The sequence below is a fragment of the Hyperoodon ampullatus genome, assembly GCF_949752795.1.
Source record: "Hyperoodon ampullatus genome assembly, chromosome: 8".
Lineage (NCBI taxonomy): Eukaryota > Metazoa > Chordata > Mammalia > Artiodactyla > Ziphiidae > Hyperoodon > Hyperoodon ampullatus.
Genome location: NC_136921.1, coordinates 101,672,253 through 101,694,478, shown reverse-complemented (window position 1 = coordinate 101,694,478; position 22,226 = coordinate 101,672,253). Strand labels below are relative to the sequence as shown.

Below are 22,226 nucleotides of genomic sequence, written 5' to 3'. Positions count from 1 at the left end.
TGGTGTGTGTGTGGTATGTGGTATGTGGTGCGTCTGTGTGGTGTGTGTGTGTGTGGTATGTGGTGTGTGTGTGTGGTGTGTGTGGTGTGTGTTGTGTGGTATGTGGTGTGTGTGTGGTATGTGGTGTGTGTGTGGTGTATGTGTGTGTGTGGTATGTGGTGTGTGTGTGGTATGTGGTGTGTGTGTGCGGTATGTGGTGTGTGTGTGTGTGGTACGTGGTGTATGTGTGTGTGTGGTATGTGGGGTGTGTGTGTGTGTGGTATGTGGTGTGTGTGTGTGGTATGTGGTGTGTGTGTGTGTGTGTGGTATGTGGTGTGTGTGTGTGGTGTGGCGGCAGCAGCACTGAGGCTCCTGGCCAGGGAGGTGGGCAGCAGAGAGCCCCAGGTGCTCCTCCGAGCGGCCTAGGACGTCCCAGCAGGGTGCAGGTCTGCACACCCCCAGCAGCCGTGCCTTCACCCCTTAACAGTGACTGTTCCAGAAAAGCCCTGTGAGTCACCTGACGAGGAGCTCCCCCCGCCCCAGGCAGGGAGATGAGGCCGGCTCAGGGGCTCAGGAACTGTGGGTGCAGCAGAGGACACCCCCTGTCCCCCACCCCATGCCGCACAGTCAGCTCTGGCCACACTGAGGTGCCCTTGACCTCTCATCATCCCCACCCCCACCTCTACTCCTGAGGCTTTAGCGCCCAGGGCCCACAGCAAGGCCACGTGCAGAGCCGGCCCAGGGGGCACCAAGGAGCCGCGAGGCTGTGCAGGAATTGCCCAGGTCTGGAACCAGGCGGAGCCGGGCCAGACCCTCTGCATTCACGGAGCCAGCCTGGACGTCACAGCTGAGGCCTGCTCCTGGCCCTGTGGGGACACCAGAGCATGTCCCACAGGTTTCAGCGAACAGAATGACAGTGGAGGAAAATGCACATTATTTTATAAACCAGGACAACAGGAAAATGCTGCCCATCGTCATTAGGCCTGCCAGCGATTGCATCCTGCTTTCAGAGGCGCTAAACAGTGAACTCGTGTCTCCAGACTGACGCAATTTGGCCGTACATACATTTGCTCAAGAACATTCGACCTTGGAAAGGTTTGATCAGGGAGCATTGTCCAAGGCCAGCATTGCACAAAAACACACACTACTCTTGGCCTGGGGCTTGGGCTCTTGTTTTCTCTTGCATCCATCATTTTAATACATGTATTTTAAAACTGTACATTTACTATAATGCTTACAATGTACAGTATAAAACATTCAAAAAGAGCATATAAAACCGATACAAAAACTGAAAAAGTAGAATGGTGAGGTAAAACAGTTGGGAGTTCTAACATTCGCCCCTCACCCTGGTGCATCATGTTGTGCGCCCCACTTGGGGGGCCCCACCCCTAGACAGGAGGCTTGCCCTGTCTTGCTTGGCTCTGGGTCCCCAGTGTCTAGCTGGGCACCTGCACACATAGGCACTTGGGGAACCTGTGCTAGGTGAATGAATGAGCAACTGGACGAATGTAGCCGTGCCCACCTGCGGAGCCTCGGCAGAAGCCCCCACTGTGCCATGGGTCAGCTGTGCCCCAGGCCAAGCTCCCCAGCCCCCCACTTGTGCCCTGTGCTTTTGCCTGCAGTCTGCAGACTCCAGCAAGCGGCCCTCCACCTTGGCGGGCCAGTTCAAGCAGTCCCTGGACCAGCTGATGAAAATCCTGACCAACTGCCAGCCCTACTTCATCCGCTGCATCAAACCCAATGAGTACAAGAAGCCACTGGTAATGCGGGGAGGGAGGGGGCCTCTACTGGATGAGTCTGATGGCATCTGGGGTCATGTCAGTCCCTGCACGAGTGTCTGGGCAGCTTTAGAGCTATCTGCCCCCATTTTACAGATGGGGGTACTGAGGCCAGGTGACCAGTCTAGGCCATTCGAAGGTCTGTGACCTTCAGGGCTTTGGATCACCCGGACCTCAACTGTCTCAGCCCTGCCATTCGCCTGCCATTGGCCAGGAGTGTTGCTTCTCTGAGCCTCAGTTTTCTCTTCTGTAAATTCAGGATCTGCCTACCTGCAGGAGGCAGCAAGGATTGCACATGACGTTTTTGCCACATCTGCATAAGTAAACCACACTCCATAAGGGGCAGCAACAAATACTGTGATTTTAGAGACTGACACCAACTGCCGGTCACCGAGACCTGAGGCCATGCAGCCCTTGGAAGGCGGCTTTATCTGCTTATGTGTGGGGCGGGCTGGGAGCCTGCTGCCTGCCCAGCCCCTGACCCGTGGGCTTGGGAATCCCACCCAGACGCTGCAAATACAGGATTCCAGAAACTGGGAGATGCCATCTGAGAGGAGATAACATGATTAAAAAAAAAAAACTTAGAAAAGAAATAATATTACATTAAATGAAGTGCCTTTTTGAAAAGTATAAAATCGTATGAAATTCAGGCTGGCCCAGGAGATCCAAAGTGTGTCTTCCTTAAAGGCACAATGCACAGATGTGAGAGAGTAACTGTGTTCCCAGAGGTCCTCTACCGACGCCCACAGGTGGGGGCCTGAGGATCATTCTCAGGTCTTGTGGGTGCCCCTGGCTGAGACATTTCTGGGAGTTGGTAGCTGCTGTGTGGGCATAGGGGAACCCAGGCTGAGGGGCCAGGAAGGCTCAAGGTGGGAACCCTGACTCAGCCACCCAGGAGCATGGTCCTGAGCCTCAGGCAGCTTGTCTTTAAGTTGAAGCTAAGTACCGCACCAGGTAGGGCTGTTGTAAAGATTAAAGGAAAAGCACCAGGTCCACCGGAAATAATAACTGGGAGCTAAGGAGTTGCCCAAAACGAACTACTGTTCGTTTGCGGCCCTTGATGCCACAGGCAGTAGCCTCTGTGGCCCTCCGTGTTTCCAGGTGCTGGTGGGCTTGCCAGATTGGAGGGCTTGCCCCTAGTCCCCAGACACTCCTGGTTGGAGGTGGAGGGGGGCTCTCGAGGGTCCCAGGCATGCAGAGTCTTGGGGCCATGGCTGAGACCCCATACCCCTGTGCAAAGCATCGTGGCCAAGTTCCTCTCCAAATACCCATCTCTGGAGGATGGAGAGACTAAGTTGACTAGAATATTTTCTGACTCAAAGTAGGAAAGGTACTTATTCCTTCCACTAGAGTGTGAGAGGCACGATGGAGCTCCAGCCAGAAGGACTGCAGGGGCACCGGTCACCCCAACACAGGCAAGGCCAGAAGGAAGCCGTGTTCTCTGGCATCGTTTGGGGGCACTCCAAAAAATTTTAAACGTGGCATATGCAAAAACACTTTGATGTTCTTCATACTTTGCATATTCTGAAAATGCGGGAAGCATTTGGTGTTCTTGTGGATGTCCCAATTCATATGTTATCGACTTTTTATCTCCTTGGAAAACACTTCCAGGGCTTTGCAGCGACTTCAACCAAATATCTCCTTTCAAAACAGAACGTTCATGAAACCAAGCGTTTGCTTGGTTCTCCTGAGGGACGGTGGCAGGGAGGTCGGGGAGGGGGCGGCCCGCGCCATCAGCCCCTCTCCTCCGCGCCCGCAGCTCTTCAACCGGGAGCTGTGCATCTGGCAGCTGCGCTACTCAGGCATGATGGAGACGGTGTACATCCGCAAGTCCGGATTCCCCATCCGCTACTCGTTCGAGGAGTTCTCGCAGAGGTTCCGCGTCCTGCTGCCGAGCGCCGTGCGCACGGAGGTGTGCGTCCCCGCAGCCCAGCCCACGGGCCCCGCCCGAGAGGCGGTGTGCGCATCTGCAGAACCCAGCCGCCTCTGGGCGCCCACACGGCCCCCGTTCCAAGCGGGCTGCCCGCCTGATGCCCAGGGCCCCTCCCTGGACTCCAAGCTTTGAAATGACCCCCGTTCCTGCTTCCTTTCTCTGGACGAGGCTAGCGGCTGAATATGTTCCTTCTAGGAGCATCCGCAGTTAAAAGCAAACACTCTCTTTTACTTGGCAGAATGTCCCAGAGATAAGTGGCCAGGGTGCAGGACACTTCCTGCTTCCTAGCCTTCCCCGAACACTCAGCCATCCTGAAGTTTGGGCTGCCCGTGTCCAATGGCCACACTGAGGCCCCAGGCCCTACAAGGTGTGGTGGCCTCGTGGTCCCCGGGGCGCCACCCTTGATCCAGGGTGCCCAGTGCCTGTGCCCTGGCCCAGGAGCCCCTGACGGCGACCCCCGTGGGAACAGAAGGACCCCGCTCCCTAGGAAGCCCCCGAGGAGAGACCTTAGGCTCCGGCGTGACTCCACAGAGCCACTCCTGTTTCTCTTTGGCAGCTTCGGGGCAAGTTTCGCCAGATGAGCCTGCGCATCGCCGAAAGCTGGCTGGGCACAGACAAAAACTGGAAAGTGGGAAAGACCAAAATTTTCCTGAAGGTGAGACCCTGAACGTGCTGGTGCTCAGCCTCCTGAAGCCTGTGTGGCTGGTCTGGTGCCCGTGGGCGCCTGCGCCGCCACGCTAGGGGGGAAGGGAGGCAGGGCGTCACGGGGAGAGCCCGGCCCGAGAAAGCCCGGGGGCTTCTCAGAGGAGGGCATTTAGGGCAAGGCCTGAGGAGAAGGAGGGGCTGCCTCCAAGCCACCGCGGGAGAGCAAGAAGGAGCTGAGGGAGGTCTCCCAGGGTCCCGGAGAACAGCCCTTCAGGCCCGGGGCCACAGTCTGCAGTCAGACCTGGGGAAGCCCCGCCCCTGCCTCCCTGGAGAGGCGGGGCTTCAGGCAGGAGGCAGTGTGCCCCCTCCCCCCATGACAGCTCCTTGGCCGGCCAGCGCAAGCAGCACCATCTCCCACCTCCCACCTCCCTCTCCATCAACTCCCAGGGAGGCTCAAGGTCACGCAGAGGCAGCCTCCCGTCCTTGAGGCTGGCCTTCGGGCCCTCCAGGATTGCGAACCGGGTCAGAGAGCCACAGGGAGAGAACCTCCGTGTCTCCTAGCCTCACATGCCTTGGGCAGGTCAGCAGGGCGAGAAAGACAAGATCAGGGCTAGAATCAGGGCTCTGCCAGCCCGCCCCGCACCCCACCTCGTCCCCACTGCCCTTGCTGAGGCCTCCACTCTCTCCTCTTCCCCCGTAGAGCCTGCCCAAATGTCCTTGTCTGTCCTCCCAGCCCCAGCTCTCCAGTGGGTCTGTCCGTCTGTCCATGCGTTAGTCAGGTCTGCCTGTGCTGGGACTCTGGGGCTTGACAGGAAGGAAGAAGTGGAGGGGCTTCAGACTCCACTGGGGAGGTGAGGCTGGCAGAGGGAAGAGGTCTGGGGAGTCCCAGGGCCGCTGCCCAGGAGGGTGTGGTATGGAGAGTGGGGTCAGCGCGGGTGGCTGTCCAAGGAGGGGAGGAGAGTGCCCGCCCCTCCCTCCCTCCCCCTCCCTGGCTGCTCCATGAGACCACAGTCGGGGGTCTAGTCCACCTCTGTGTCCCCAGGGCCCACCCAGGCACACGAAGAGACCCAGTGCTTGCTTGATGCAAGACTGATGGAGGCAGGCAGGGCCACCAAGCCCCTGGCCTCTGGTCATCACTTACCAAAGGGCTGTGCTGTGCTCTATTCTGCAAAGACAGTCCCTTCCTTCCGGGCCCGGGATCCAGGGGGAGCAGGGAGGTGGGTCAGGGAAAGTCACTGCTCAGGGATGAATACGGCTCATCACCTCACACTATGAATTCTATGCAAAGGCTGGAACTCATGTCTCTATGGAAACAAGCATGCATCTGTATTACAGCTGAATGAGCGTTGCACATGAATTTTGGGAAATAAAATACAGCTTTGGGGAAATTTTTTGCCCCCCTCTTGGGTTCTCCAGAGCAGAAGTGAAATTTCCCAGATCGAATTAACAAGAAGAAAGAGCTGAAATGGGAAGTTCTTGGATTGGGGCTGAGGATGTAGCTGCGGGTCTCTGCTCTGAGCCACATCGGTGGCAACATGAGGGCCCCTTCCCCTGCCCGCCCTCCTAGGAGCCGTGTGGGAAGAGCCTGAGAGACCCTGACTTCCGGCTGCAGGTGGGCGAATAGGGGTGAGGCAGGACAGCTGCATGATGAGATCTCTCCCATCCCAGGAAAACCACGAAACCCTGCTGGCGGTAAAGAGGAGCCAGGCCCTGGACAAGGCTGCAGTCAGCATCCAGAGAGTCCTGCGGGGCTACAGACACAGGTGCCTGCCCTGCCCCCTCCCAGCCCATACACCCACCCGCCATGTACCCTGGGTAGGCCTGTACCCCCCAAGGGCCACATGTTCCCACTGGTCCCCCTCTTGGGGTAACCGAGGCAGAAGCGCTGTCGGGACCTCCTGACCAGGGACACTGCAGCCTGTGTTGGCCAGAGAATTCTAATACATTATTTGAATCTTTGGGGTGGACGGCAGACTCCACCACGGAATCCAGAGCCGAATGAAGCATCAGCTCTGGTTTCGACTATATCTCGACGTTCTCCTTCAGTTGTCTTAGAGAATGTATGGGTTTGGTTTTATGAGGTGGCTGGTTTTGGAGGGAAGAAAAGAACTGTCTTTGACTCGGTTCCCTGGTCAGTAAGAAGATAACACTTGAATTTCAGTGCAGGTTCAGTAAATCAGCCATATTACCACCTCCCTCCCCCTCACCACGTCCAGGGGGCTCAGCAGTTCCCATGGTGCCATTCCCCGCTGTCCTGTCGGCCCGTTGCCAACCATAGGAAGGTCTGGAAACCCAGATAGGACAAAATGCGAGAAAGTGGCTGAGCCACGGGAATAGCAGCCATGGGCACCAGCAAGCAGGGTCATGAGGCGGGGAGGTGTGGCTTAGTAGGCCATACAGGTTCAGGATTCCCCAGTGGTCTCCACTGCCATTGTTGGGGGCGGGCTCATTACTACCCATCAAGGATGACTTCCTACACATCCCAGGTGAGGGTGGACGTCTAGGCTTTCCACTGGGCATCTTCTGGTGTAGGTGGGGGAACCACAGTTGTTTACATGGTGTTTCACTGGAGTAGACTTGGTTATTATCTAAAAGTTTTCTGTCTTGCTAAACTGCCCCTTTCTTGATCCTTTTGGTAGAGAGAGAAGGCTTTTCTTGGGGTCTTTCTGGTCTGTGCCCATTGTCATTTCTGGATTGCCTACTTCTTCAGCTCCTAGTCTGGGGTATGTGAGGCAAAAAGAAATCCAGAGAAGTTACCACTGTGTCTGAGATCCTTAGCTGGTCTTCCTTCTTCTCTCCATCTTTCAGAGTCTTCTTAATGTTTCTTTTATGTATAATGTCTAGGGGTTTTTAGTTGTAGTTAACAGGAGGAGTAAGGGAAAGTGTGTCTACTCCATCTTCCCAGAAGTGATCACCATTGGTAATTAATGGTGTTATTGCTGTTCTGGCCAATGCAATTAGACAAGAAATTTAAAGAAAATATAGAAATCAGGGTTTTTCAACTTCAACACTATTGACATTTTGCTTGGATCACTTTTTGTTATAGGGGGCTGTCCTGGGCATTGCAGGATGCTTAGCAGCATCTGAACTCTACTAACTAGATGCCAGTAGCATCCTCCTCCCCAACCCCCGGTCATGGCAACCAAAAATGTGTCTAGACATTGCCAAATGTGCCTGGGGGGCAGAATCACCCCCAGTTGAGAACCACTGGTATAAATATTAGAAAGGAGACAAATTATCTTTATTTTTAGATAACTCAGTTGTTTACTTTGGCCTTATATTAGAATCATCATGTGAGTGTGTGTGTGTGTGTGTGTGTGTGTGTGTGTACATGCACCAAAAAATATTGAATAGATAGATATACAGATACATATTGTCCACCCATCAACAAAGATTCTGACTTAATTGGACTGGACGGCACCCAGGCATCAATAAATATTGAAGTTCTCCAGATGATTTTTTTCTTGTTCTTTTTTGTTTGTTTGTTTTGGTTTTTGGTTTTTGTCCCCCAGTTTCATTGAAATATAATTGACTTACAGTACTGTACCACTTTAAGGTGTACCACATAATGATTTGACTTATACATATCATGAAATGGTTACCACAATAAGTTTAGTGAACATCCACCATCTCATATAGATACAAAACCAAAAGAAAAAAATTTTTTTTTCCTTGTGATGGAAATCCTTCTTAGGGTTTACTCTTTTTTTTTTTTTTTGCGGTACGTGGGCCTCTCACTGTTGCGGCCTCTCCCGTTACGGAGCACAGGCTCCAGACGCGCAGCCCCAGCGACCATGGTTCACGGGCCCGGCCGCTCCGCGGCATGTGGGATCTTCCCGGACCGGGGCACGAACCCGTGTCCCCTGCATCGGCAGGCGGACTCTCAACCACTGCACCACCAGGGAAGCCCTGGGTTTACTCTTTTAATATCTTTTATATATACCATAGAGCAGTGCTAACTATAGTCATCGTGTTGTACATTACATCCCTAGTACTTAATCTTATAACTGGAAGTTTGCACCTTTTGACCACCTTCATCCAATTCCCCCTCCCCCAACTCCCTGAAGATGATTTTTAATATGATTGAGATCTACTGTCCTAAACCACAGAAAATACCCTGAAAAATTATTAGAAGTGATAAGAAAACTCAGTTAAGTGTGGGAGAAAAGGTACATCCGTATGCACCTCTGACTCCCCAGAGGCGAGGTTTCAGGTTACCTCCTCCAGTTTTCAGCCCGCGTTCCTCCCTGTGGAGGGAGCAGTCTGATGGAGCTTGCCCGGCCGCCTGGGTCTGGGGGCTGCCCTCTGCTTTGACCTGCCCCCAGAGGGGAGCTCTGGTCCTGAGACTCCTGACCTGATTTCTGGTAAACCCCTGGGCTAGTGGCCAGAGGAGGGGGCAGAGTCTGACCACGAATAAAAAGTTGGAAATGGGTTTTATCCCTTCAGAGATCTGTGGGGGGAACGAGGACATTTATTCTCCTCACTCTAAAAACTGGACTGTCCTCGGGAATTCCCTGGAGGTCCAGTGGTTAGGACTCCTCGCTTCCACTTCAGGGGGCACAGATTCGATCCCTGGTTGGGGAACTAAGATCCTGCAAGCTGCGTGGCGTGGCCAAAAAAAATAAAGAAAAGAAAAAGAAAAAAGATCAATTTAAATAAATAAATAAATAAATAAAAGCTGAACTGTCCTCGTTCACAAATTTTGTTGGCAGTAGATTTTAAGCTCCTCACCTGTCTGTCTTTCAGCCTATAAAGGCTTCTGGAAAAGAAATATTGTATGCATTCATTTCCCCCAACATTTCATTACCTCTCTTCCTTCAAAATCAGTTTTTCCCCCGAAAGGCTTTAAAATATCTGTGGTTGTTACCACTGACTTGCATTTCCGCTTCTAGGAAGGAGTTCCTAAGGCAGAGGCGGGCAGCTGTGACCCTCCAGGCCTGGTGGAGAGGCTACTACAGCCGGAAGAACTTCAAGCTGGTAAGAGACTCACGTGGGAGGCGGAGCCTGCAGGAGCAGCCGTCCAATTAGAAACAAATGTTGATGTTGGTTTATGACTGTGAGAGCTGAGGCAGGAAGCATCCCATCAGCCACAGGCATGATCCAGACCTCAGCACCCCACACATTCCTCTTAGCATAGTGTCAGGTCACACGGTTGGCAGGTTTCAAAGCGTTCTCCTGCAGAATTTGGGGCATCTCCAGAGCTAGAATGAGATGTCCTACTCTGAAATTAGATGGTGGCTTTTTTTTCCCAATTTCCAGGCAACAAAATAAGTTAATGGATTGATTATTTTCTGTTTCAAGCATTTTTTTCTAATTATTTCCTTGACCACAGGCACTGCTGAGTGTCTGCGCAACAAACAAACCAGAGCAACCTTTAACCGTGTCCTGTGGGGCCTGCTTGACCGCTTGTCCCGGTCATGGCTGCGACTGTGGTTGGGACATGCAGTGGTCACGTCAGCAAAACTGACCCAGACCTGTCCTCATTCTGTGCTCCCAAGGGCACATTGGTAGCTGACATGGATGGAAAGGCTCCTTGGGGCCTGTTGCTCTGTGTGCATCATTTTATTTATTATTAAGCCAATGCTGTATGTCAAGGAACCGAGGCATAGAGAAATTAAGTCATTTCCCCAAGAGCACACAATCAGTAAGCAGCAGAGCTGGCGGTTGGATGCATGTCTGTGTGACTTCCAAACCAGTAAGATGAAGCATGACCCCTCACACCTGGCAGCCATTAGGTTGGTCTTTCAGAAGCCAACAGCAGCCATCCCAGAGGCTTAGGGACTGCTGTGGCCTAGGGTGTGTTTGCAGCATAGAAGCAGGTACTCATAGTTTATTATTTCCTCTTTATTTTCAAGATCCCTGAGGGATTAGCTTGATGGAACCGGCCATAGGCCTCCACACAGGTACTCTAGCTCCACACAAGCTGGCTGGACTTGGCTGCAGGTGTGAAAAGCAAGGCCTCTGGAATCGTATTACGCATGTGACACCCAAACCAGTTCTCTGTTACTGGTAGAACTACCAGGAAACTACTTTATTATTTACGCCATTTAAAAAGACTTCTTTAGCACTAATTTCATGCCAGGCTCTGTTCTAACTGCTTTACAAGTGTAACTCATTTAATATGCTCGTACTCACAGGCACGTAAAATTTTAGCACTAACGCTTTGCCGTAAAGCAGATAACTGTAAAGCTAATTTGTGAGGACACCTTGCCCCTTATTCTCTGTCCCCTCGGGAAGGCCTTTCTCTGCTCTGTGCCCTGCTGGGCCCAGGCCTCTCTGTGAGTGCCCGTCCTTTCTTGCCTCCGCAGGTCCTCCTGGGTTTTGAACGTCTGCAAGCCATTGCCCGGAGCCACCTGCTGGCAAAGCAGTACCAGGCCATGCGGCAGAGGATGGTCCAGCTGCAGGCCCTCTGCAGAGGCTACCTGGTGCGCCAGCAGGTCCAGGCCAAGAGGAGGGCAGTGGTGGTCATCCAGGCGTACGCCAGGGGCACAGCTGTCCGGCGGAACTTCCGACGGCAGAAAGCCAATGTAGGTGGTCACTGCCCTCTCGGGCAGGTGGGAGATGGCTGGGCCCAGGTGAGGGAGGGTAGGAGGGAGGAATGAACAGCAACATAGGGCTCTCACCAGACACTCCTGCCCCTCCAGGTCCCAAAATACCAAGAAATACCAAGAGGAGCCTTCAAGAGAGTCCGGGCAAGAGAGGCGGGAGGGCAGGGCACAGGGGAGCGGCGCCGAGATGCGTATCCCTGCGTTTTGAAATTTCACCCTTGCGTGATCCCATTTCCTCCATTCGGAGAGCACCTGAGACTCAGCCGCACTCCTCAGAACTTGCTCATTTGGCAGTGGTGATGAGGAAAGAGGGCCTAGGATGAAGTCTGCCCCTGCTCCGTAGATGAAAATGGGTCCACGGAGCACAGTGCTGGTACAGTGGCCAGAGCAAGAAAGAATGCAGAGCCCCAGACATATCAGCAGCGTGTTCCTGCACCCACATGGCCCCGGACGGGCCACAAACCAGGGCAGGCCCAGGGCCCTCCCCCAGGGGAGCCTTGGTGCTCTTTGTGAAGGGACCAGGTGGGCCTGAGTGGGTTTTGCAGCTAGGTTCTGGGGGTCTTCGGGCTTTGGCGCGGTACCCTGTGAGGACCAGCAAGCATCTCCCCTCTCTGGACCTCTCATTATCCACTGGGAAAGGAGAAGCCCAGGCTGGTTGATCTCCAGTCCCTCTCGCTTTTAAAACCTAGGATTTTAGAGGGAAATGTATTGATTTGGACAAATATGGCAGGGGGAGGTTTATTTGGCTTCCGGGAGGGGCTTGCCCCAGCCGGGCCTGTGGTAACCGTGGCCCCCCGGGATGTCTGTGCAGGAGCCTCTGGTCATCCCCGCTGAAGAGCAGAAAAGCCCAAGCGCTGTCCCCCGCAGGAAGCGTAAGTCCATCTACGACACTGTCACCGACACGGAGATGGTGGAACAGGTGTTCGGCTTCCTGCCTTCCCTGATGGGCGGGCAGGAGGGCCAGGCCACGTCACACGTCGAGGTAAGATAGGCCCTGGCGGCCCAGTGGCGAGGGGACTCTGTCTAGGGGCCAACCTCTAGGCTTTACTGAAAAGCCGAGACTCAGCTCGGGGAGCCAATGGAGTAGGTAGGTGTTGAAGTGGGTTCTGCGGTCCTGGGTGAAGATGCAGGGAAAACAGAAGTGAGGGTCTCTGTGGTCAAACCCTTTCAAGTTGAGCAGGTTTCTTACCTGCAAGGCTTCCTAGAGGCTTTACTGTGCAAATGTCATTGGGCTTTCAATCAGGCAGCGTTTCCCGCGTGCGTTTGGCCCCTGTCACAGGGCACCTCGGTGGCTGCTGCTCTGCAGTATGTGACCTGGGGACCCGAGGTAGAAAACGCATGGCAGGAGGAGGGCGTGTCTGATCTGGGTTGGGGGGCGGCAGGGCGGGAGGAGAGGGCAGCTCCGGGGCTGTCCCGTTGACTCGCACCGCATCCTGCTCTGGGCCAGTGACGTAGGCGCCCCCCAAGGTGCTCATGCCTCCCCCTCCCGCCGTCCAGGCTCCTCCCACACAAATCATCTGTGCAGTGTGGGCAGCCCGGCCCCCCTCCACTGGAGGAGCACTTGACAGAAGCAAGCAGGAAGCGGGTAGGGAGTCGGGGGTGCCTGGAGAGCCCAGGTCTGCAGGCAGAGGGTGCCAGGTACCTGGGGCTTTCACACCGAGGCCCGCCCAGCACCCGGCAGCCCACCAGGGGCCCACCGAGGGTGAGGGTTGGGGAGGTCCCCCACACAAGGGGCAGTGGATAATTCTGCACCCCATCAATAACCAGACAGACCCTTCTTGGGGCTCCCTGGCCCCCAAAGATGCACACGCTGCCAGGTCACATCTGAAAGGGCAGCAGACCCTTGTCCCACTCTCTCACTGGCACCCAGGATCTGGAAGAGAAGACCCAGAAGCTACCCGAGGTTGACCTGGACACGGTCCCCATGATGGAGGACCCCGAGGAGGACGCAGACGGCCTGGCCGAGTACACCTTCCCCAAGTTCGCCGTGACCTACTTTCAGAGATCAGCCAGCCACACACACATCCGGCGGCCCCTCCGATACCCTCTGCTTTACCACGAGGAGGATGCCGACTGCTCGGTACCTGGTTCTCTGGTTTCTAGTGGCTCAGGCCTCCCCCTGGCTCAGCGGGAACCAGGAATGGGTGGGGTGCTGTGGGCTCCACGCTGCTGGAGCTGGGTTCCAGCCGGGCACTCTGTCCCCGTCTCCCCAGGCCGCCCTGGCTGTGTGGAACATCATCCTGAGATTCATGGGTGACATCCCGGAGCCAGTGCTCTTTGCCAGAAACACCCTGCGTGGTGGCTCGGTGATGCGGCAGATCCATGACGCCCTGGGCAGGGAGAGCAGTGCCCAGCCCCCGGCACACGGCAGATCCGCACAGGTGCGCAGTGGGCGGGGACGCAAAGGGCATACGCCCTTCCGGTGTCCCCAGGCCCCGGAAGCTGGACTGGAAGGGGGAGGCAAGACGTGGAGTGAGAATCGCCTGCTGGACCCAGGGGCCCCTGGGGCTTTTCGGTCTTGAATGGCACTCAGGAACTCATGAGTCAGGCATAACACCCAGGGCTTTGTGAATTATACAGTCATCGTAGGAGAGGATCTCCCAGGCTCTGAACATGGGACAGTAATACTAACAACAGATGTTATTGCTGACTGGCCACGTGCTATGTGCCAGTTGCTTGTCTTCAGTTAATTTCCAGATGAGCCATCCCTACAAGGTAGGGATTATTAAGTTTATTGTAGCTAGAGAACCTGAGAAGTGAAGTGACTTGTCCCCAGATCACAATGAATACATGGGACACAGCTGGGCTTTGAATCCATTCTGCTGAATTCAGAGACCAAGTTCTTTACCCATGCTCTGCCCAGTCCTCTGATGGAAGGTTCATTCACATCCATTTTTGGTCAGAAGTCCTTCCTAAAGCCCTGGTTTCATGATGTCATCTTAGTGGAATTAACCAAAATAGTCCAAAGGAATGACACAGCAGTGATAGCACTGGGGCCCACCAGCATTAGGAGTCCCATGATTGCCTATGATTCTGACACCAATTCCAACGTATGTGGATTTTTCCCCACACCAAGAATTCTCATCACCAGCTGGGTGTCCTACAATTCAACTCAATCTTGACACTATCTGCCTGGAGATAGGGTCTGATTCCACAGATTAAGGGCTCTGTCCTTCAAGAAGACCCCTGCTTCAGCACAAGTCCAGATTGTTCCTCATTTGCTGACCCACTGGCTAAATCAGAGGTTCCCAGGACACCCTCCTTGGGTTTAATTTGCGAGAGCGGCTCAGAGAATTCGGAGCAACATTTTACTTACTACATTACTGGTTTATTATAAAAGGATACAACTCAGAACAGCCAGATGGGAGAGATGCATAGGGCAAGGTGTGGGGAAAGATTAAGACGCTTCCATGGGGAATTCCCAGGCGGTCCAGTGGTTAGGACTCCACACTTTCACTGCCGAGGGCCCGGGTTCAATCGCTGGTCGAGAAACTAAGATCCCACAAGCCACACGGTGCAGCCAAAAAGTAGATAATAAATAATAGAAAAAAAAAAAAAAAAGAAGCTTCCATGTCCTCTCCAGGCACCACTCTCCCTGAATCTCCAAGTGGTCACCAACCTGGAAGCTCTCTGAACCCTGTTCTTCTGGGCTTTTACGCAGGCCTCATTACATAGATACGATTGACGAAATCATTGGCCACTGAGCCAGTTGAACTGAATCTCCCACCCCTCCCCCCTCCCCGTGTCCCCTGGCAACCAGACCCACCCTTAGGTGCTTTCCAAAAGTCACTTCATTAACATAAAAAGACACCTTTATCACAGGAAATTCCAAGGATTTTAGGAGCTCTGTGCCAGTAATGGGGACAAAGACCAAATATATATTTCTTATTAGAAATCACAATATCACAGTGCCCCATACCTCAGCTCAGATAGCTGTGAGGTCCTGTGTACAGACCAACTGCATAAACATCTAAGGGAGTCTGCAGCCTGGCATCACGTGGCCAGATCTGGTCCAGGGATTACATGGAAGTTGCCCAAACTCAAGCCCTGACTCCCTGACCTCTAGAGATGTGGGCTCTGCAGAGTGTAATAGTCATTCATTGCTGTGTAACAAATTACCCCCTAAATTTGACAGCTTGAAACGGCCCACATTCGTTATCTCAGACAGTTTTTGAGGGTCAGGAGCAGCTTAACTGGTTAGTTCGGGCTCAAGGTCTCTGGTGAGGTTGCAGTCAAGCTGTCACCTCCAAGCTCGACCGGGGCTATGGGATCTGCTTCCAAATGGCTCGCTCACGTAGCTGCTGGCAGGAGACCTCAGCTCTGGCCACCTGGGCCTCTCCATGGTGCTGCCTGAGTGTTCTCACATATGCTTCCTCCACAATGAGTGACCTCAGAGAGACAGCAGGAAGGAAGTTTCAGTGCCTACAGGCCACGGTGGGCGAGAATGTCAGGAGGCAAGGGCCACTGGGGGCCACCTTGGAGGCTGGCCACCTCTCAGGGAGGGGACGCTGGGAGGTGGTCCAGCCACTGGCACCTCTGGAAGGTGAGTACAGGGAAGACTGTCTTCCCAGAGGTCAGATGTCAAGTGTTCCTTTCTGCACATTTATTAAGCACCCACCGTGTGCCTCCCTGAGGAGGAGCAGTGGGCTGAGTGAGCCCTGCCCACCCCCACTCGCCAGCCTAACGTGTTTTATGTTTGTCCCCTGTGTGGCAAACCAGTTTTAGCCCAGCCAGAAGCTGGTGCCCAGCCCTGGACCCGGTCCCACATTGAGCTCTAATTTTGGCAGCAACTTCTCATGACACCATCAGGACAGGGTGTGACCCCTGCCTAAGGAGACCAGCAGATCATGGTGGCTCGGGGCAGACCCCTCCCCACCCAGCCCAGCCCCGCAGCTTAGAATCTTCTGATCTCTGGGAAAGCCCCTACCTTGCAGTGGGTGGAGTGTATTCCAATTCATCCACCAAATTGTCACAGAGAATGACCATAGCCTGGGGCTGTCCTGGGTACCTGGGCTGAGACCCAGCCCGCTTGGCTGGCGAGAGGTCCAAGCTTTGGAATCAGGACAGTCCTGAGCCCTCCCAGAGGGCTGGTGACTGGCCGAGCAGCTTTTGTCCAGTTTCTCACTTTCCCTCGCCTCTCTTTCCTCACTCAGGTGTGAGGATGGCAATGCACACCTGTCACTGTTGCACAGCTCGGTCAAGATGAGGGGCTGCTCGGTGCTTTGTGAATCAGCTGGGGAATGGCTGAGGGATTTGGAGACTAGCCCCACCCTAGGCACTGTTGGGTCAGATTGGGAGGTGCTACCCCAGCTCACCATCCCTCAAGAACTGTCTCCATCCACAGAGGCCCAACCGCAGGAACAGAGGGACCAAGGACATCTCCTCCATGAAGCTGAAGCGGTCCTCCAGGGTCACGGGTCAGGTGAGCCCAGGGACAGGGGACCTGGGCCTGTTCCCAGCTCTGCCGCCCGCTGGCTGGCCTGCGGCAGCATTCCAGGCTTTCACCCAGTTTCCTCCTTTGCAAATGGGAAGAATCTCAGCTGTCCTGACTGCCGCCTTTGGGTTTCAAGGTGGCCAGCCAGCTGAATATCGGGGAAGAGGCATTTGATCCTGACGACCCCATCTCAGACCGACCCATGTCCAATCTGGAGAAGGTGCAGTTCATTGTGGGTTATGCCATCCTGCGGCCCAGCCTCAGGTCAGTCCCCACCCCCGTCGCACCCCATTCAGAACATGGGACCCCTCACTGGCTCTCAGCCCATGGCTGCAGCCCTATCCTGCTCCCTACCCTGGGGCCTGCAGGCTGGGTCTCAGGACAGCAGACGTTATCATCAAGGGTTCTCTATTTGCTCTGCATTAAAACCCCTGGGTGAAACCCAGTTTTAGGAAGACAAATTCGTCATGGGCTGGTGATTCATATGATAACCAGCTTTAATGCAAGTCTGTTTAAATGGGCAAGTGCCTCATTTATGTTAGATATATTTTGCTTTATATACAATTTGCTTTACAGGAATTGTGTTTTTATACAAATTTAAAGAACCATGTATACTGCTTTCAGGGACAGACTACTGTATCTCAAGGGTTCACATATTTTAAGTTATTATTTTTAACCAAATTGGGGGAATTTGGGGCATTATTTCTTCAAATGTTTTTTTCTACTTCATTCTCTCTCTCTTTTCCTTTGAACTCTAATTAAACCTATGGAAGACTTTTATATTATCCCTCACATCCCTGAGGGTCTGTTCACCCCTGCATTCTTTTTTTCTCCTCTGTTCTTTAGATTGGATAGTTTCTATTAATCTATCTTCACATTCACTGATTTTTCTTTTGTCTTCCCCAGTCTGCTATTATACCCATCCAACATTTTTTTTCAGATATTATATTTTTCAATTCTAGAGTTTGCAGTTGGTTCTTTTTTATAGTTTCTGTTTCTCTGCCAAGATATCCTGTTTGTTCATTCACTATGAGCATAGTGTCCTTTACATCTTTGAGCACAGTTATGGTAGTTTTTAAACCTTTTCTGATAAATCCAACTCCACGCTCCCAATGCAGTGGGCCCGGGTTCGATCCCTGCTCAGGAACTAGATTCTGCGTGCCGCAACTAAGACCTGGCACAGCCAAATAAATAAATAAATATTAAGGGGGAAAAAAAAGAGTGGGGCTACAGAGCCCACTGGGGAGACATTGGAGGGAGCACAGTCCTGGGAGATGACAGGGTCCACGGTGGGCCTGGATGTGACGGGGAGGTGAGGGCATGCAGCAAAAGCAATTGGAGGTGAGGAGGCTGGAGGTCCCCCTGCAAACATGTCTGCCCCCAGGGGTGCAGAAGGAGCTGTGTGTCCCTGTGCCCCGTCTCCTCTCCTCCCCCAGAGCCAGCCCCCTGCCTGGCCTCCCAGCACTCCGTGTCTTTTAGGGACGAGATTTACTGCCAGATCTGCAAGCAGCTCTCGGAGAACTACAAAACAAGCAGCCTGGCCCGGGGCTGGATCCTGCTTGGCCTGTGCCTGGGGTGCTTCCCGCCCTCCGAAAGGTTCTTGAAGGTGGGGAGGGCCGGGGGCAGGGGCTGAAGGCGGGGGCAGCACGGGTGGGCCCGGGGCCCTGGAGCAGGTCCGGACATCCTAACCCATGCATGGCCCAGTTCTCTTGCTACTGCAGGCCAGGATGGGTATCAGTGCCTGGGCTTCTTTGAGCCTCAGTTTCCCGTCTGTAAAAAAGGATGTTCCTTCTAACCCCTAATCAGGATCTGCAGGGTCATCTTACCTGGGCTCAGTCACCAGGAGACAATGAGACAATGGGTGCAGTGGACACTGAAAAGGCAAAGGGGTCTGAGGAGTGGGCACCAACCAGAGATTGGCTGCAGCATCTCTCTCTAGGCCTTAGAACTGACAAGGGAGGTGCTTTCAAGTGTTGGAGGTCCCAGCCTTTGCTACTCTAATATACCTTTTGGTTCTGATGATAAAAGTAATATGTAGGGGGCTTCCCCGGTGGCACAGTGGTTGAGAGTCCTCCTGCCGATGCAGGGGACACGGGCTCGTGCCCCGGTCCGGGAAGATCCCACATGCCATGGAGCGGCTGGGCCCGTGAGCCAAGGCCGCTGAGCCTGCGCGTCCGGAGCCTGTGCTCCGCAACAGGAGAGGCCACAACAGTGAGAGGCCCGCGTACAAAAAAAAAAAAAAAAAAAAGTAATATGTAGGATATGAAGAAAGTCTAGAAGGAAAATAAAAGTCATCCCCACACCCAGAGGTAACTTCCGTTACAATTCCTGGCCTTTTGTGGTGTGATAGGGTCATACTTGGAATCACATAGAAAACAATCTCACTACCTCTTGTCCCTTCAGGGACAGCAGGAAGTGTGGTCACCCTGGCCATCTGCCCTGGGCCCTGGGCCACACTTGACACTAGTAAACCCTTCCAGGCTGCATCTCCTCAAAGAATCTCTCTGAGAGACAAAAAGGTTTTCAATGCCTTGTTTCAGCATCTTGTCAAACATATTTTGAGCATTGGCATTCCTGCAGCTTTCACTTATCTTATGTGTCTTCTCATGTCATAAACTGTTCCCAAATGGCAGTGCTAATGCCATCTGTTAGTGCTGTCCCAGCGCGTATTTCACTCGTTGATGGACATTTAGGATCCATCTTCCAATTGCCCATCACCATAAACACCACTATGATTAAAAACTATGGGGACTTCCCTGGTGGCGCAGTGGTTAAGAATCCGCCTGCCAATGCTGGGGACATGGGTTCGAGCCCTGGTCCGGGAAGATCCCACATGCTGCAGAGCAGCTAAGCCCCTGTGCCACAACTACTGAGCCTGTGCTCTAGAGACAGCAAGCCACAACTACTGAGCCCGCGTGCCACAACTACTGAAGTCCATGCGCCCTAGAGCCCATGTGCCACAACTACTGAGCCTGCGTGCCACAACTCCTGCAGCCCGCATGCACTAGGGCCTGCATGCCATGACTACTGAGCCCACGTGCTGCAACTACTGAAGCCCGCGTGCTTAGAGCCCGTGCTCTGCAACAAGAGAAGCCACCGCAATGAGAAGCCCGCACGTCGCAACGAAATGTAGCCCCCGCTCGCCGCAACTAGAGAAAGCCCGCGCACAGCAGCGAAGGCCCAATGCAGCCAAAAGACTAAATAAATAAATAAAATTAAAAACAAAAGAAACTATATACCTCCCTTTATCATAGGTTTGAATTATTAAGTCGAAGAGTATGTACATTTTTAAACTATGTACTATTTAAAACATATTGACAAATGACTACTCAGAAATGCCGTGCAATTGATATTTCTTCCCAGTGTGAGAGCCCCATGTCAATGCACCTTTGCCAACACTATTATCATTTTTATTTTCATTTAAATTTTTTTCCAGTTTTATTGAAATATCATTGACATATAACATTGTTCAAGTGTAGGGTGTACAGTGTAGTGATTTTACATAGGTGTGTATTGCAGAATGATTACCAAGTAAGGTTAGTTAACACATCCAACATCCATAGTTACAGTTAGCATCACAGTTTCTAGAATCTGGACAGTAAGTAGAAAGTGTCCTCTATTCTAAGTGTCTTCATCCCCTTCCCTTCCTCGCCCACCAGTATCTGCTGAACTTCATCGGTCAAGGGCCAGTCGGCTACGGGCCCTTCTGTGCTGAGCGCCTGAGACGCACCTGTGCCAACGGGGTGCGCACGGAGCCGCCCTCCTGGCTGGAGATGCAGGTAGGGGCGAGAGACGGTCCGTGTGGGGCGGTGCCAGCCATCATGGCTCTTCCAGCACAGCTCATGGGGCTGCCGGCAGGAAGTGTGTGCTCCGGGCCTGTCCACCACCTTCTGTGCCTGCGGTCCCTGTGGCCTTCCCCAGGCCTGGTCCAGCCTTCAGAATTGCACCCTCGCCACCAATCTAAATCGGCATTCCTTTAGGACCCTACCAGCTGAAGGGGAAAGTAAGTCTACTCAGTTCCTTAGCTGCAGGGTGTGAGTGGCTGCTTAAAGCATTACCCCTCCCGAGGACATATGCATTTTATATGGCCAACCAAGGTTGTCTGCCGTGGTGGCAATGTTGTTTGTGTCACCTGTGAGTTCCTGCTCACGGGCAGGAACTATCCTCAGGAAAGGTCCTTCAGAAGCAGGCAGGGTTGAGGGGACACCCCTGCCCACCACTATACCTGCAGCTCCTGAAAGGCACTCACTGCCTGTGCCCCATGGTGCCCTATTCCAGGGTAACCTCCCGCCACACCCCCTCCCATCCTCGTCCTGCCACCTGAGTCCACAGGGCCTCCCCCCTTCCACCTTATCTACCTGCTCTGCCCATGAGCCTTGGAGTTGCATGTGAACTTGCCTTAGCGGTGTGGTGTACACAGAGAGGAACAGTGGCTTCCTTGGACCCAAAATGTTCCAGAGTACGAGACCCAGCCATTTCCGAGAGCTTCTTGACTTTCTGTGATTCTGAGTCCCCCAGCCAAAGCTCAGGGATCTCATGTTAAAATTGGGTCTCCCACTTGCCGGCTGCATCCCAGGGGCGCAGCCCTGGCCCAGTCTGTCAGTTCAGTAGCAGATGTCCGTTGGCCAGGACTTTTGTTAACTTCCTGCCGAACCGGGTGGGGATTCAGAAGGCCCCTCCCCCTGGAACCCACGGGGATGAGCCAGCAGGGGCAGCGGGTTGGGAAGAGGGGATGGTGGACCGGCCTCCCATCCCAGGGTTCCGGGAGCACCAGCGCCGGCAGCTGAGTCCAGGAGCCTCCCGGGTAGAGGACCTGAGCCTTCGTCTGTCCCCAGGCTGTCAAGTCCAAGAAGCGCGTCCCGATCCATGTGACCTTGGCGACTGGAGAGAGCCTGACCGTCTCGGTGGACTCAGCCTCGACGTCTCGGGAAGTCTGCCTGCACATCGCCCACAAGCAGGGCCTCAGCGACCACGTGGGCTTTTCCCTGCAGGTTGCTGTGTACGACAAGGTACTGGCCAGGGGGTCCCATCCACCACCCGCCTGTCAGCCTAGCCACCGCTCACCTTGCCGGCTGCCAAACACAGATACGAACACAAACTCCCGCTCACAGACATGCCTCCTAACCAGGCAACCTGCCCTCCTGCCCCAACACTCATGCGCTCAGCCCAGTGGCTGTACCTCGGCCCCAGATGGTGTCACAGGCACACCTGGTAGGTCCCCTGCCATGCCCACATCCTGCTCCAAGCCCCCCACGCCGGGGAGCTCAGACTCCCACGTAGCAATGCGGAGGTCACACCAACACTCCCCCTCCTGAACCCCACATCGTCGCCCCCCCAGATGCCCTCACGCCCACAGCCTCAGACCGAGACGTGCTCACGCCAACCAACCAATCAGAGTGCTCCGACCCCGTCACGTGGGCATGTGCCGCCTGTGGGCAGGGCGGGCCGGGGTGCAGTGTTGGGGAGGGTGATTGACAGGCCACGCCCCCTGGGGGAGGAGTCCCTCGGGCGTCCAGCGGGCTCTTGTCCTCCGTGTGCCAAGGGCAGGTGGGGCGGCCTGACACGCAGCAGTCGCTCACCCCTGCCGCCCCGATTCTGGTCTCAGTTCTGGTCCCTGGGCAGTGGGCACGACCACGTGATGGACACCTTGGCCCAGTGTGAGCAGCTGGCCCGTGAGAGGGGCGAGAGCGAGCGCCAGGCGCCATGGCGCCTCTACTTCCGGAAGGAGTTCTTCACCCCGTGGCATGACTCCCGGGAGGACCCGGTCAGCACCCAGCTCATTTACCACCAAGTCCTCCACGGAGTCTGGTCCGGCGAGTACAGCTTCGAGAAGGTGAGGGGACCGCGGCCGTCAGGGCCCTGAAGAGCCACCCATCAGACAGCCTGAGGAAGCTCCCTGTTCCAGTGCA

At 54.2% G+C, this 22,226-nt stretch overlaps 1 protein-coding gene across 2 annotated transcripts in view; it reads left to right on the top strand.

Annotated features, from left to right (window-relative positions):
* MYO7B (myosin VIIB) overlaps positions 1-22,226 on the top strand; it is a gene marked incomplete at its 5' end in the record, with an annotated part of 68,992 nt that overhangs the window by 31,790 nt on the left and 14,976 nt on the right. Inside the window, 15 exons of one of the 2 annotated variants that reach the window (XM_079710745.1) lie at positions 1,602-1,739; positions 3,517-3,669; positions 4,247-4,345; positions 6,004-6,098; positions 9,228-9,312; positions 10,644-10,862; positions 11,695-11,865; positions 12,754-12,963; positions 13,097-13,264; positions 16,228-16,305; positions 16,454-16,581; positions 17,797-17,923; positions 19,977-20,096; positions 21,153-21,326; positions 21,923-22,150. In XM_079710745.1, the coding sequence (XP_079566871.1) occupies positions 1,602-1,739; positions 3,517-3,669; positions 4,247-4,345; positions 6,004-6,098; positions 9,228-9,312; positions 10,644-10,862; positions 11,695-11,865; positions 12,754-12,963; positions 13,097-13,264; positions 16,228-16,305; positions 16,454-16,581; positions 17,797-17,923; positions 19,977-20,096; positions 21,153-21,326; positions 21,923-22,150 (2,193 nt within the window). The remainder of the gene's footprint in view (positions 1-1,601; positions 1,740-3,516; positions 3,670-4,246; positions 4,346-6,003; positions 6,099-9,227; positions 9,313-10,643; positions 10,863-11,694; positions 11,866-12,753; positions 12,964-13,096; positions 13,265-16,227; positions 16,306-16,453; positions 16,582-17,796; positions 17,924-19,976; positions 20,097-21,152; positions 21,327-21,922; positions 22,151-22,226) is intronic. The other variant, XM_079710746.1, reaches the window with a different exon arrangement.